This window comes from Oryx dammah, unplaced genomic scaffold, assembly GCF_014754425.2.
Source record: "Oryx dammah isolate SB20612 unplaced genomic scaffold, SCBI_Odam_1.1 HiC_scaffold_11232, whole genome shotgun sequence".
NCBI lineage: Eukaryota > Metazoa > Chordata > Mammalia > Artiodactyla > Bovidae > Oryx > Oryx dammah.
Genome location: NW_024080625.1, coordinates 660,418 through 676,376, shown reverse-complemented (window position 1 = coordinate 676,376; position 15,959 = coordinate 660,418). Strand labels below are relative to the sequence as shown.

General features: G+C 47.2%; 1 protein-coding gene across 2 annotated transcripts; it reads right to left on the bottom strand.

The window, feature by feature from the left end:
* Nucleotides 1–89: 89 nt before the first annotated feature.
* LOC120861290 (probable ATP-dependent RNA helicase DDX23) lies at nucleotides 90–14,458 on the bottom strand. Of its 2 annotated transcripts, XM_040236920.1 has the most exons (18): nucleotides 14,345–14,449; nucleotides 13,812–13,867; nucleotides 9,469–9,677; nucleotides 8,942–9,052; nucleotides 7,350–7,443; nucleotides 7,168–7,233; nucleotides 6,487–6,625; nucleotides 6,075–6,208; nucleotides 5,848–5,960; nucleotides 5,474–5,617; nucleotides 5,152–5,377; nucleotides 4,708–4,853; nucleotides 4,170–4,347; nucleotides 3,218–3,460; nucleotides 2,653–2,804; nucleotides 2,323–2,431; nucleotides 1,401–1,575; nucleotides 428–994 (listed from the first exon to the last, which is right to left on the bottom strand). In XM_040236920.1, exons 3-18 carry the CDS (start codon nucleotides 9,675–9,677, stop codon nucleotides 771–773), a joined length of 2,463 nt encoding a protein of 820 aa, XP_040092854.1. In that variant the 5' UTR covers nucleotides 13,812–13,867; nucleotides 14,345–14,449; the 3' UTR covers nucleotides 428–770. The 2 variants fall into 2 exon arrangements, with proteins under 2 accessions (XP_040092853.1, XP_040092854.1); XM_040236919.1 differs by lacking the exon at nucleotides 13,812–13,867 and having other exon boundaries at nucleotides 90–994; nucleotides 14,345–14,458.
* Nucleotides 14,459–15,959: the final 1,501 nt, after the last annotated feature.

Sequence of the window (15,959 nt, the reverse complement as noted above, 5' to 3'; positions counted from 1 at the left end):
TCAACCCACCGTGCCCAGTGCTGTCCTTCCGTCTCCTGTGGCACTAGGGAGGACCTGGGAGAGGAGTTTAGCCAGAACTAAACATAGCCTTCATATTCGTGTATTTATTCTCAGAACATACAAACTCATCTTCTCAGAGAGTAGAAAACAGAAATTTCACTGACTTCAAGATGGACTCAGCCAGCTCACCCTGTCCCCTCATCTACTATAAAAATTCCCTGGGTGAGGGACGCCTCGAGTGCACAACACCCCTTGGCACAGGGGCCGTGCACAACTCTAAACAAGGCTCTCAACTTGTTTTATAATCCAAAAGGGCAAACAGCTGTCAAAATGACGATAAGAGTCCAAGGTCCATAATCCTCAGTACCCGATTCCCTGGGTCATCTAGGGCAACGATGGTGCCGTGGCTTAGGCAGTCAAGTCTGTGCCAAAGAAGTCCCAGCCCAGCAGCCAGGTTTTTGTTCAGTCTGGGAGGCGATGCCAATTGGCTGCCCCTTTAACTGGCAAGAGCTGATGGCCCGATGCAATCCCAAAGCCCGCCTGAGGGGCAGAGCTGGGCCAAATCCCTGGTAGTTTGTTCTGCCTGCCTCCTAGAGCAGCTTCCTCCCCTCTGACAGACCTGCACTCAGGCTCCTTCAGCCCTGAGGGCCTGGGCCAGGGAGTCTGACTGCTTCCTAAGCCCCTGGAGGAGTGAGGGCCTGGGAAGAGATGTAAGGCTCCTGAGGAACAGGCTCCAGAGCGTGGCCTTGAAGCCTGGGGCGAGTGCTGTGTCAGGCAAAGATGGTCTCTTCCCGGCGCTTCTTGGTGAGGATGGTGCCTGGTTTGTGCTGGGCGTCAGGATGGTTGGCTAGCTCTGGGGGGCAGGACGACACTGGGCTCTCCAGAATGGCTTGCTTCAGCTCATAGAACACAGCAGAGTCCTCTTTGGTGAGGAAGGTGATGGCCACACCACTCTTGCCTGCTCGTCCTGTGCGGCCAATGCGGTGGATGTAATCTGGGGAGGGGGAGAAATGTCAGGGCACCAGGCCAGATGCCCTGTGGGCAGTGTCTGAAGCCTCCACTTCTAAAGGCACCCTCTTCCCTTCCACACCTCCAAGGGCAGTAAACACAGCTTGTGCTGCCTGAACCTGCAGGGCCCACAGTGCTCTCCCCAGCAGCACTGCTGATGGAGGTCACCCTATAACACTCGGACAGTGTGGCCCAGCTCCACTCTTCACACCCAGAAGACAGAGTGCTGTCCCAGGCGCTGAGGGACAGGAGCTCTTCTCACAGGAACAAGCAACCCCAAGCTCGAGGCTGAGAGACCTGACAGCAGCGGCCCCCTCGGTGGAGATATTCGAGAAGAACCAGGCAGGGAATCACCCTTTACCTGGAGTGAAGCTGCTTTCCCCTGCACTCACCCTCAATGTTCTTGGCCATGTCATAGTTGACGACCATAGATACATCTTGGATGTCGATACCACGACCCGCCACATCTGTAGCCACCAAAATATCCTTGGCCCCAGCCTTGAGGTTGGACAGTGCAAACTCTCGCTGCTCCTGGCCTTTTCCACCGTGCAGCGTACAAGCGTTGTACTGTTGGAAGAACGGTGAGGTGAAGAAAGAGCAATGGGATCACAGAAAGACACAGAAGGCAGGAGGGGGTAGACAGGGAGGGAGAGTTGCAGAGAGGAGAGGGAGAAGGAAGGGGAAGGAGGTGGGAGAACAAGGGCAAATGAAGTACGAAGGGAGCAGATGAGCCGAGGAAAGGGATGGGAGAGACGGGGGTGCGGCAGACAGACAGGACAGTGTTAAGGGTAGGGCAATCGGGGTGAGATGTGGAGTCAAGACAGATGACAAGTAGTGGAAGGGAGAATGAGGGCAAGATGAGGATGGAAAGCAGGGACCAAGAAATTCAAGGCCGTTTCAGCGCTGAGTGGAGAGGACACACCCTTCCCCTCAAACACCAGATTCAGGAGTAAAGGACACTGATCACTAACATCTGCCTCCTGACCACGCCATCCCCTCTCCCCAAAATACTTGGTAACAGAACACTCCAACCCACTCCACTCCACACGCTCAGATCCTGCCAGGATATGTCTCTCCCTGGCCCCAGCCCACCTGGAGGAAAAGCCAAGGCAGCTGTGGCTGGCATTGCTGGAACAGACAGGGAGTCACAGCAACTGACCCCATCTACCACCCCTCTCCCTCTGACCCTGACTTGTTAAATACTGTAAAGGTTCAAGAATGGGTCGGCATTGAAAGCAGGAGCCCAGGGGGCCCAACTAGCTTCAGAAAGCAGCACCAAAGAGACGAGGCATTGCCCTCCCCTGCCAGACACACCCCCATCTTCTCCAGGGATTTGGCCAAAACATCACAGCCCTTCTTCTGGTTGACAAAAATGATGATGGGTGGATCAAAGCCTTGCTCCAAGATTGCCAGCAGCTTTTTCCTGGAGAAAAAAGGATGAGAAAAATTACACGCATACTACCCCTCTACTCCAAGTGAAATGCCCAACCCTGATCTACAAACACCAATTCCAGAATCTCCAATGCCCATGGAATTCTGAACAAGAAAACAGAAACTCTTCAACGTGGTAGAACAATCACCCCTCCAGCCACCACTCGCACTAAAAAGTCTCTTCTCCCTTTCCCGACTCAGGTGCCCCCATACCTCTTTTCGGACTCTGACATGAGGAAGACTTTCTGTTCCACACGTTCATGGGGCTTGCCTGCAGAACCAATGTACACCACAGCAGGTCGCCGAAGATAGCTCCGGGCCAGACGCTCTACGGCTGGGGGCATGGTGGCCGTGAACATGACTGTCTGTGAAAACAAGAGGTCTAGCCCTGAGCGCAGGCAGACACACCACACATGCCACCATAAGCACAAGCAGCACACCCCAAACTAAAGAACAGAAAATGAGCCTGGACAGGAAACAGTGTTTCAGAAAACTGCCCCTTGCCTTCCCACTTCTTTCCTCAGTGGCTACTCAGCAGAGTACTTTCTTCTACCTTATGATAGAAGAAGGGCTGAGTCATCTGGAGAACCCGCGGCAGCAGCAGCGTGACTCTCCAGAATCATCTTTCCAGGCTAAGAGGCTACACTGCTCGTGCACGGTCGTATGTGGCCATGCCTCACCATTCTGGAAACAGGTACTCTGGCCCACCAAGGGCAAGGGCCCTGGAGCAGGTTTGGCAACTTGCCCAACTTCTCCCGGCCTAGGGAAGCAGCCTTACTTGGCGGTACTTGTGTTTTCCTGACTCAAAGTTGGCCAGCATCTTCTCAGGGTCCTCAGCCTCATCTGTGTCCGGCTTCTGATTGCTCACAGGCATGTGCTCCAGGATCTTCTGGACGTCTGGCTCAAAGCCCATGTCAATCATCCTGTCTGCCTCGTCCAGAACCACATAGGTGCAGCGGCTCAGCACTAAGTAGCGGTTCTCTAGCACATCGATCAGACGTCCCGGGGTAGCGATCACTATCTGGGGGGCACAGGGGAGTCACGTGTGGCCCCAGCAGGTACTCTTTCCTTCCCGTCCTGTCAACTATCCACCTACTTGGGCAACAGATGCCCAGTGCTAAGAAACTTGGCCCCCAAACTCTATTTAGGTTTGGGAGTGAAAATTCCAGAGAACTGGCATGAAATCACTTGGATTTTTTTTCTCAGGAGTGAATGGGGTCTCTGGGTAAGGTCCAGGGGTTAGATGGAAGAGGCAACATCAACAGGAACTTTCTTAGATGGAAGAGAGACTAAGTGATACGGTGGAGGGGGTTGGATAGTAGGATTAGGAAGCCTGCAGAAGACTCAATTCCTCCAGCAGACCTCTTCTAAAAAGCTCTCCTTCTACCCTGAGAAGAATGCAAAGCAAAATCAATGACGCAGTCTGGCAGAGTGATTAAGAGCACAGCCTTCAGACATGAATCTCAGTTCTGCCCATCACCAGCTAGGACTCTGAGCAAGTTATTAACTTGATCCTCAGCTTCATCTGTAAAATGGAAGTACCATTATCCATTCTCTTAAGGTGGTTGTGACAATGATGTGCAAAGTACAATCCCTGGTGCCTAAGTCCTCCATAAATAATAGCACATATCTATAAACCAGCCCCTTTTTTCATTTACTGTACATCTATGGCAGAACTAGAAACACTTCCATCCCAAACGGCGGGCTTGCTGCTGGCTAGGTGAACCAACCTCACAACCCATGCGCAGCCTGAAGCCCTGGTCTTCTCTGGAGATGCCGCCAATAACAGCCACAGTGCGGATGCCCAGCGGCTTCCCAAACTTGATGGTCTCTTCCTCAATCTGCTGAGCCAGCTCACGAGTGGGGGCCAGGATGATAGCATAAGGGCCCTGGTCGGACTCTTCGATCCTGTGGTAAATGGGGCAGCCCGCAGTTTCATGAGCTTTGGTTCTCATCCAACCACAAACAGGAGCAAGATAAAGTCACTCTTAAGGGCAGCTATGAGAATGGGGAGGGTGGTGGGAAAAGAATGCAACAAGTGCTCTTAAAAATCAGACTCCAGGACAGCCAAGCACTCCAAGAAGTGATCTGTACCAGCAATAAAATAACCATATGCTTCTTTGATATCATGATCCAATTATTCCCTAATATCTGACCCAGGCTAACTGAAGAAGGGCCCTTCTGATTACAGACTTAAAAAGAAGACCAAATGCTCATTTGGCACTTTCACCCTTCCCGCCCAGAGGAGCCAATGCTGGCTGCTCTCACCTGTCAATTTTGGGCAGAGTGGTAATCCAGACCAGCAGTGGGATGAGGAAGGCTGCGGTCTTGCCGCTGCCAGTCTCGGCCACTCCAATGATGTCACGATTCTGTAGCCCAATGGGGATTGCCTGGCGCTGGATAGGTGTCGGCTCCTGCAGTGACCCAGAGATAGCAACGGGTACAGACACTGGGTACAGAATTATGCTACCTGGACTACTGCTGTCAGGGTGGGCACAATGGGAAGAAACCAAGCACTGCGAAAAGGTATGGGACCCGAGAAGAAACACAATCAACAAACAATACTTCAGAAACTGACAACAACATCACCTTGGTGCCCACTGGCAGAGGAGGCACCAAACAGTCAAGGAACAAAGTCTTCTGTTCGCAAATTAAGCATGTGCCCCTGGAATCTGGCAGCATGTCGGACCTCGGGCAGTCTGCGCGTCTCACCTTGTAGCCACACTTGTCGATGACCTCCAAGATGTGCGGCGGCAGAGAGGAGTCTTTCCAGGATCGGACGGGGTTGGGGATCTTGCCGCCTTTGGTGGTGATGCTGTAGTCCTCGCGGAAGATCCGCCAGTCCCTGTCCGTCATCTCATCTAGCTTTTTCTGGGACCAATGCCGATCATCCCAGCGTTGCTTGGCTTCCTTCTTTCGAAGTTTGCGGAGTCTCGCCCTGGAGCAGGACACAGGGAATAAATGGGGTCCATATCCTCCATCTCCTTCCTGTAGACTCGGCTGTGCCCCTGAACCCATAGCCCTGACCACTCACTCCTCTTGCTCCTTTTCTTCCAGCGTCCGCCTCTTCTCCATTAGGTCTCCATAGAAACGCGACTGCTCTCGTTTCTGCTGCTTCAGGTCAATGCCTGCAATGAAGCCTCGCCCCAACAACTGTACCTGGTGCCGTTCTTTGTACCTGGGATTGAGACAGAGAAAGAGGAAAAGAGAAGAAGCTGCTAAGCACAAGGCTGAAAGTGTACCAGTTCCCCTTTCGGTCAGAGTCTTTTCCCACCCAGAGGGCCGGCTGACTATTGTTTTACCCATCTCCCCGTCCCAGCCTATCTCACTCCTATCTCTGTAGTCACTTATTCTCTCTAGCAACTGCCTAGTTTAAAAGACCTAGCACTGAGGCATGAAACCACTCACAAGGGGTTGTAGTCAATGGAAGTGTCCTCAGACGCATCCCACTCAAAGACAAACTTGCGGTCGTTGAGATGCCTTGTCCGGCGCCGCTTCTTGATGCCACCGAGGTAACGCTCCTGCCCAGGGACAAAACACAAAGCCCTTCAAGCAGGAGGCCCAAACCTCACATACGGAGATCAGAACGGTCACACAGCTAAACCTCATTTGTGTGTGGAGGGTGGGGCCCAAACCTTAATGGCGTGCAGCTCCTTGCTCTTATCCTTCTCCTCCCGGATCTTCTGCCGCCCTTCCTCATCCTCATTCCCGTTGGTCTCCCTCTCCATCCTCTCCCTGCGCTCCCGACGTTCCCGTTCCTGAGGGTCTTCTGCAGACCAAAGAGAACAAAGCTGCAGAAGAACTCAGTGGAAGAAAAAAGAGGGCATGGAGATCATCCAAACAGCAGACACCAAATGAGTAAAAAGGAAGGGGGGACATTTATGATACAAGGGAAATGAAGACCTAACAGAAAGAGATGTTTCTCATGAATGTGCCCCAGCCACCCTCCTCCAAACTCAAACAGGTCTCAAGCCCTTCTGAGTGACATTGCAATCCTGTCCCACCCTTTCCTACCCCCAGCGAGGGCCACGGGGTAAGGAAACGAACCCAACATTTTCCTGCCCAAGTCCTGGAACTGCTTCCTTTTCCTCCTCTCCTCTTCAAGCATCCTCTGCCGTTCCTCCACCTCCTGTTGTCGTCGCTTCAGGGCTTCAGCCTCTCGTTCTGCTTTGGAGAGGAACTTGGGCTACAAAATAGATTACAACTGTTAACAAGGATCTGGGGACAGGGTAGACTCACATCACTTGTGGTGAGATGGCAAAGGGCCCAGAAATACCTGTTCAGGCACTAAATGTGTAAGGAAAATACAAACAGGCCTGGGACCTTGTTAAAGGCTAAACTATGTCTCCCTCAAAATCTGGATGTTGAAGCCCTTAACTCCCATCCCTCTGAGTAGACTGTATTTAGAGACAAAGCCTTTAGAGAGGTGATTAAGGTAAAATGAGGCTCCAAAGATAGTCCCTACACAGATCTAACTGTATCTTTATAAGAACACTTGGACACACAGAGACACCAGAGGCCTGTACACAGAGGGAAGAGCCTGTGAAGATGGAAAACCCATCCACCTAAAAGTCAGGGAGAGAAGCCTCAGAAGAAACAACCTCATTTGATCTTGAACTTCTAACATCCAGAACTGTAAGAAGATAAATTTCTGTTCTTTAAGTCACTCAGTCCATATGTTCTGTCGTGGCAACCCTAGGCAACTAATACAGACCCTCAAGCTCTTACCTTGGCCTCAGCTTCCTCCTCAGCCTTTTTCTTGGCCAGAAGTTCCTCCAGGGATAATGGCTGGGCCTGAAGATAAAACACAGGACTTCAGTCCATAGAGGCTCTCTCCCTCTGAAGAACAACAAAGTCAGGCTTAAACTGAAAAGGATGGTAAGGGAAAAAAAAATTCTTCCTCTTTTTACCTTAGGCTTCTTATCACCATGTTCATCCTCTTCATCCTTTCTAGAGTCTCTGTCTTTCCGAGATTTAAAATCCTTTCCACGGCCAGGAGATAAACTTTAAGGCAAATGAATAAGGGAACAGTCCACATCACTTTTTTTTGGCTATGCTGTGAAGCATGTGAGATCTTAGTTCCCCAACCAGGGATCCACTGCAGCAGAAGTGAGGAGTCTTAACCACTGGACCACCAGAGAACTCCCCATATCACTGTTACTCTAGCTCCTGGATGAGATTCAGACTGAGCCCCCTAAAAGACAATGGAAGTTTTCCCATGACTCAACAAGACTGGCCCATGGTCATCCAACAAGTCCTGAAGTTCCTTTGGCAGGCCTGGTCACTCCGCCTGCTCTGAAACCAATGATGGCCCTGTCTTGCCCCCATGATACCTGAACCTCCTTTTCTGAGACTAATCTCCTCTGGGAAGTGCGTCTTAACTACTGATATCAAAAATATTTCCTCCAAACATTAGTCACAAAAAACAATGAAATATTACCATTTGTAGCAACATGGATGGACACAGATTATCATACTGAGTAAAGTAAGTCAGACAGAGAAAGACAAATATTAGATAATATCACTTATACATGGAATTGCAAAAATAATCAAATGAATTATTTACAAAACAGAAACAGACTCACAGACACAGAAAGCAAACTTATGGTTACCAAAGGGGAAAGTGGGCAGGGAGGGCTAAATTAGGAGTATGGGATTAATAGATACACACTACTATATATAAAATAAACAACAGGATTTACTTTGTAGCAAAGGGAACTACATTCAATATTTCATAGTAACCTATAATGGAAAAGAGTTGGAAAAAAAAATATATGTGTAACTGAAATCACTTCACTGTACACCTGAAACTAACCCAATATTGTAAATCAACTATATTTCAATTTAAAAAAAATTCCTCCAAATAACAAATACACATCAGAAGGAAAAAAAAAAGACCCTGCCTTACTTTGTAATGCACAATGAATTCAGCCAACATGGCCACCACCCACACCCTTCCCAGATACTGCTATATATTCCTTTGCTCACTTCTCCTTCCTATCAGTCCCAGTAATCTTTCCCCCATATCTGCTATAATCTTAATATACAAGAGATCTCAAATAACCACAGTGTTTGTTATGAGGATTCTATCCTTCGCCCTGAATTCTAACCTACATATTCAGAGCCTAATAAAACCTTTGTATAGAAAGTTTCCAGAACAAAGAGATCAAGATATTGGCACATTAAGCTAACCCAACAAGTACATGTTGTATATTCTGGGTAGGAAACTGAATGGTCTGATGGAGCTATAGGAATGTTCTGTTGGCTAGTAACCTTTTCAAACTAATTTCAAAATTCTAAGAACAAGAGGACCCTCAAGGGGCTGTGACTTCACTAACTGATTATACATTCTAAAGAAGATGTGTGCCTTCTAAAAGACAGCTCTGCAATAACTACCAACAGGATTCACTGTGGAAAATTCCCCGTGAAGCTGGGCAAGCTGAGATACAGAGAAGAAGCAGTGAGGGCGTTGCCCTAAAGCCCACTCCAATCAGTCAGGTACCTGGATCGCTTGCGGTCCTTGTCCCTTCGGTGCCCATCCTTATCCCGGTCTCGGTCCTTCTTATTCCGATCTCGTTCCTTATCTCGCTCTCGCTCTTTGTGCCGGCGATCTCTGAAGACAGAGCAATTAAGAAATCATGTGATATTTCCTGTGGACCTGCACTGCAGTCCTAAGAAGGTTCCCATGCTCTCTTCTTCCCAAAGTAATATTTTACAAATTAGAAAATGTGTTTCCCAAGAAATTATGAGAGAATTCTATTAATAAGGTCTTAGAACTCCAAACTGTACTGCTAAGTACTCATGACAATGAGAGGCCATGGACTGTGTGAACAGATGAACTATCTTCCTCAATCACTGGGAACTTCATCTTACAAGTTTCCTCTCTACCTTTAAGAGCTACTGGGTCCCCAGGTGTAGAGAAACCTATGACAGGCTCATGTCCCAATATGGAGGCATCAGAGGAACCAAGGATAAAGGAGTCTGAAATGTACACTCCCTTTCCAGGTAACACACAGCAAGTTACTTTACCTTTCTGTAGACTTGGATCGGGAACGGGAGCGAGAACGGCTGACTCCTCTACGCCGATCCCTTGAACGATGCCGTTTCCTGTCTTTAGATGGGGAAGACTTCCGGTCTCGGTCTCTATCGCGGTCTCTGTCAGGAGTCCGAGATCGCTTCCTTTCCTCCTTGGAAGGTGATGCATCACGGTCCTTCTTATCAGCCAGCTCTCCTGCCATCTATCGTGCATAAGACGAGTATTTATTATGTACTGGGTACTTTTCTGAACTTTTTACAAACAATTTACTTAATCTCAAAACAATCCTCTGAAGTAGATATAGTGGTGTGCCTGCTTTATGGATAAAGAAACTGAAGCTCAGATATATAAAGTAACTTGCCTAAGGATACCTGGGTGTTAAGTGTCAGAGTTTCAGGCAGTCTGGCTCCAGAGGCCCATTCTTATTTATTAATACTCTCTCTCTGGGATTCATTTTTGTATATATTCATTTCCAAAAGTGTACAATAAGCATACCTAATTTTTATAATTAAACTGCAAGAGTATTAAAAGAAAGTTACCAAATGAATAGTATACTAGCTATCTCTAGAAATATCTCGTATTGCTCATCTTAGGAATCTACTGTATCTGCCAGCCCACTAGGATCAATAAACTACATCTAAGGGAGATAAGTTATCTTGGGCACATAAAGAAAACTCAAAAGAAAAAAAAAAAAACTCAAAAGAGAAAAAAGGAGTTTAATTTTGAGATGTGGGATTATGATCAGCACCTCAAGGAAAACCTAAGTTCAAATAGAAGAGAAACTCACTTTTACACAGATTAAAAGAAATGTACTTCTAGTTATGCAATGGCAAAAACTTGGGTGACAGGTACATAGGACCTCCATGCACTTTTGTTTTAAAATTTCCTGTGAATCTATGTCTTATGGAAACAGTGAGAGACTTTATTTTTTGGGCTCCAAAATCACTGCAGATGGTGATTGCAGCCATGAAATTAAAAGATGCTTGCTCCTTGGAAGAAAAGCTATGACAAACCTAGACAGCATATTAAAAAGCAGAGACATTACTTTACAACAAAGGTCCATCTAGTCAAAGCTATGGTTTTTCCAGTAGTCACGTATGGATGTGAGAGTTGAACTATAAAGAAAGCTGAGCACTGAAGAATTGATCCTTTTGAACTGTGGGGTTGAAGACTCCTGAGGGTCCCTTAGACTACAAGGAGATCAAACCAATCCATCCTAAAGGAAATCAGTCCTGAATATTCATTGGAAAGACTGATGCTGAAGCTGAAACTCCAGTACTTTGGCCACCTGATTCGAACTGACTCATCTGAAAAGACCTTGATGCTGGGAAAGATAGAAGGCGGGCAGAGAAGGGGATGACAGAAGATGAGATGGTTGGATGGCATCACCGACTCAATGGACATTAGTTTGAGCAAGCTCTGGGAGTTGGTGATGGACAGGGAAGCCTGGCGTGCTGCAGTTCATGGGGTCACAAAGAGTCAAGACACGACTGAGCGACTGAACTGAACTGTGAATCTATGATTATTTTAGAATTAAAAATAAGGGAGGGAGGGATGGAGTAGAGCAAGGAGGGAGGGAGGAAGAAGTATACCAAAAACTAGAGGTCACAGACGTTCTGACATTCCGTACACAGATTTTCACAGCCTTGATTATGATCCAGTCCCACAAAAAGTTTGAGCAGGAATTGTTCTGTCCCCATCCTGCCTGGGGGACACTGAACACCATATCATACTGTCAACTGCCCTTTAGACTACAAAATCTATTTCAGCGAGGTGCTAAATTCAGACAGCAAGTCTGAATCTGCCTCTATTCTACCATCACCATCATCATTCCTAAGCCTCAGGACATATTTCTCAAAACTTACTTTATCTCCAAATGGTTCCCATGCAATAACAGTTCCCTAACCTCAGCTTACAATCCCCCTTTCCCATGTAATTCCTGTCATGTATCTTTAAGAAGGGAGAGGGTAAAGAAAAGAAAAATGAACAAGTAGCACTTTTAAAAAGTTGGAGACAACCTATTTTACCTCAGAATTGCCAGTACATCATGCATAGACCATGGACATTATACTTATGTCTCTTTCACTTATAGCCCTAAGAAAACAATCAGAGGAAAGGCAATCCTGGACATCACCATTATTTCAACAAATACTCACTGAGTACCTGAGAGGCGCCAGAAACTATTCCAGTACTAGAGACACAGCAGTAAGCAAAACAAAGCCTCTGAACTCACAATGCTTAAATTCTAGTGAAGCAGACAGCAGTTAGGCAGAAAATAAGAGAATTTCAAACAGTATAAGTGCTAATGAAGAGAACAAAGCAGGGTGTGTGGTGGGGAGCAGCATGAACAAGAGGGCTCTGGAAAGAATTTTTTAAATGACATGTAAGCTGAGACTTGAATGATGAGAAATAGAGAGTCTGTAAAAATCAAGGAAAAGAATTTATTGTGTAGAAGGAACAGCAAGACACTGGGGCAAGAGCTAGCTTAGCATGTTTGCTAACTAAAAATAGACACGTGTGGAATTCCCTGGTGGTCCAATAGTTAGGCCCTCACAATGCCAGGGCCAGGTTCAATTTTTGGTCAGGAAACTAATATCCTGCAAGCTATGCAGCACTGCCAAAAAAAATACCCACGTGGTCAGAAGTGGCAGTGACCAAGGGGAAAACTGGCTCAAGATGCGTTCAAGGAGGTAGGCAGGAGTCAGATCACGGAAACGTGTTTTAGGGCAGGCTAGAAGAACTTGGATTTTAGTTTAACTGCAGTGGGAACCTTAGAAAGGTGTTAAACCGGAAGTAATAAGGTCTTATTTTATATTTTTAAAGAATCACTTTGGTGACTTGCAAAAGGCAAAAATGGACACGGAACCACTGAGAATGCTATTATGGTAGTCTGGACAGAAGATAACAGTAGGGCCCTCTCTGGTGGTTCAGTAGCCAAGACTGCACTCCCAATGCAAGGGGCCCAGGCCTGATCCTTGGTCAGGGAGCTAGATTCCACATGCCACAACTAAGAGTTTTATGCCACAACTAAACAATTCCTTGTGTCGCAACTAAGACCCGGTACAGCCAAATAAATAAATAAAAATTTTTACAAAGGTAACAGTGGTTTGTTCTAGGAAAGTGAGAGTGGAGACGGAAAGAAGAGAGCCTCAAGGCAGATTCTGAAGACAGGGCTAACAGGACTTACTGATGAAGGGAGGAAGCAAAGAGGAGACACCCAAACTCCTGTATGGCCTGACCAACTTAAATGGCTCACAGCGCCATTAGTGACTGCAGAAGACTGGGGAAGGAGAAGATGGAGGAAGAAATCGAATGTTTCATTTTGATCACGGTGAATGGAAGATGTCAGTAAGAAAACCAAGTGGCGATTCCAGGAAGGCAGCTGAAAATGCAATTCTGGAACTTATGAGAGAGTTGCAGACAGTAATGTGAGTTATCAATATACAGATGGCTTTTAAAACCATAGGATACTAAATGATTATTATCTAAGTAGGCATTCTAGTTAGGAAGAAAACAGAGCAGGACCCAGGGACTTCCCTGGTGGCCCAGTGGTTAAGAACCCACCTTTCAATGCAGGGGACACAGGGTGGATCCCTGGTCAGGAAAGTAAGATCTCACATGCTGCAGAGCAACTAAGCCCACCTGCCCCAACTAGAGAGCCTAAGCGCTGGCAAGAAAAAACCTACACCACGGCGCCGCCACCCCCTCACTACCGGAACTGCAACTAAGACCCAACTCAGTCATAAATATTTGTTTTAAAAAGAGGACCCAGGATTGAGCTCTGAAACACTGTAACATTTAGAAGTCAGGCATAGAAGCCAGAGAAGAAAATTGGAAAGACTGGAAAGAAACAATAGCCAGTGAAAAAGAAGAAAAGATAGTAAAGTATGCCATCACAGAAGCCAAAAATGTGTTTCAAGGAGGGAATGCTGATCTGTGTCAAGTGGAGAAAGACTGGAAGATAAAGGAGTCACCTCGCCTTTGTAAAAACAGAGATGACAAGAGCTGTTTTAATGGCATGATGGGAGTAAAAGCCTGAGTGCAATGAGTTTAGAAAAAAATGAGAAGTGCAAATAAGCAGACAGTAAGCACAGGCAACTTTTATTGTAGGTTCTACTCATCACAAACCTCCGGATCTTTGAGTTCCTCAGTGCTTGCAGGACAGCACTGAGGAACTTCATTGAATGAACTTCATTTCATTCAATGAAGTATGCATTTATCAAACAACCACCATATGCAAGGCACAGTGCTAGGCACAGTGTGAGTTACAAAAGGAAATCAGGAAGATCCTGTCCACAGGAAGCTTACAAAACAATGGAGGATATGAGACACATACCAAGATGCAGGCTCAGATGAGTTCAAAGAAGTTTCCTTTCACTTGAAAAAGGAAATCTGGAAAGAGTGTAGAGGAAATGGCTCTTGAATATTAAAATATAGGTAGAATTTGAAGATGTGTAATTGAGGGTTCCGGAAATAAGTCATTCCCGGCAAAAGAAATAATACAGAAGGCGCAGAGGCGGGAAAGCATGATTAGTTATGGGAGAAAAGCCAGAGTTTCAGTTTGGCTGGAGCAAGGGCTACTCCAAACATGAAAGAATAAGATCGGACTGAGGATATCACGGGTGCTGTGCGCATGGGCAAAGGTCTGACCCGTAACATCGTCCAGGGACCTGCCCTATCCCCGCCGGAGCCAACACTCCCACTGGGGCCCGCGCCCCTTCGCTCCTGCCGGATAGATCTTTCCAAGCTCGTGCCCTTTCCCTATGGCGTTCTTCCTCGCCTCGTCCCAGAGACAGGGTAGACCGCTGTGCCCTCATTCTCGCCTTCTCTGCAGGCTCGTGGAAACCGCTTCCATTGCCCGAGACTCACCACTCTTGAGCTCAAACCGCCCAACGCGGCCTCAACGTCGCCGAGTAGTCGCCATCTTTCCCGTTTCCTGGTCGCCGGGCTGCTCCCTCGGCCGCGCGGCAAGCCGGGAAGGCGAGTTCCTGGTCCTGGGCAGCGCAGGCCAACAACGCGGGGCCGAGAACTACCAATCCCCGAATGCACAGCGCGAGCGCCGGTCCCTGGACACGGAGGCCGCTGGGCAATGTGGTTCGCCAAACATTTGAGTCTGTGGGAGGAAGAGTTTTCCATAGGTGGACTTTCATCAGAAGGTTTTTCTCTCTGCGGGCGCAGCCCTCCTGGAATATGCTGGTTTTCCCGAAAACTATAGTTAACGACATCATGGCCCGTGGCTTACAACGGAGTAATTTAAGGCTTTCCTTACATATGAACTCGCCTGGCGTGCTGCAATTCATGGGGTCGCAAAGAGTCGAACACGACTGAGCGACTGAACTGAACTTACATATCAATAGTGAAGTCGCTCAGTCGTGCCGACTCTTTGCGACCCCATGGACAGTAGCCTGCACCAAGCTCCTCAGTCCATGAGATTTTCAAGGCAAGAGTACTGGAGTGGGTTGCCATTTCCTTCTCCAGGGAATCTTCCCAACCCAGGGATTGAACCCAGGTCTCTCACATTATAGACAGACACTTTACCGTCTGAGCCACCAGGAAAGTCCAATACATATCAATAGCACTTAGTTGTAACTAGCAACTGTACTAACAGCAATAAATACTTTACCATTTGTGGAAAAGTGGGCTTAAAAAAATCTTTGAGATAGATTATTAGCCCCATTTTACAGATGGACAAATGAAAATTTAAGTTACAGGAGCAGCCTAGTATTTACCAGTGAGGGTGGGACAGTTCATTGTGTGAGACTATCCCAGCTTTGGGAGAACATATTAACCACCCTGGCCCCCGCCCTAACACCGTAGTTACTGTTACAACATTTTGAACATTTTGAAATGAGCTCACACAGTGGATTGCACCTCTTGGAAAGATAGTGTCTTCCGGGCTGTGGCACCTGGTTTTCTAAACATCCCAGATAGGACCTGCCCTTTTCACTTTCTCGCTCTTTGGAATCTGGCCAGTTGTTTGGGTTACCTTAATACTTTTTATTCTTTCTCTCTCTAGTTCCCTCTCTTCAGTCCTCCAATGAGCTTTTTTCCCCAAAAAACTGTACTTTTGTTTTTTTTTCTCTTTGATCTTGTGGTTAATAATTCTACCTCCCTTCCTCCCCAAAACAAAAATCTTGACAACTTCTAGGACGGTTTAGATAGATGCATTCATGCTAAGTCGCTTCAGTCGTGTCCGACTCTTTGCAGCACCACGGACCAGAAGTAACTAATGTCTCCTTCCTTTCCTTTTTTCCCATCACAAGCTTTTGGGTTTCAATCCCACATGGCTCTTGGTCTGGTTTTTCTCTCTGAATGTGTTCAGTGCTGCTGAAGCAGAGCCTGGAGTAAGCCCAAATAACCTAAAACTCGGAACCTCACTGCACAAAGTCCAACAGTAACCCCAGGAGAGGCATCCTTCTGCTCTTAGAACTCTGAAGCCTTTATCTGCCCTTTTGGACCTCAGAAAAGGGAAGGAAAAAGTTGT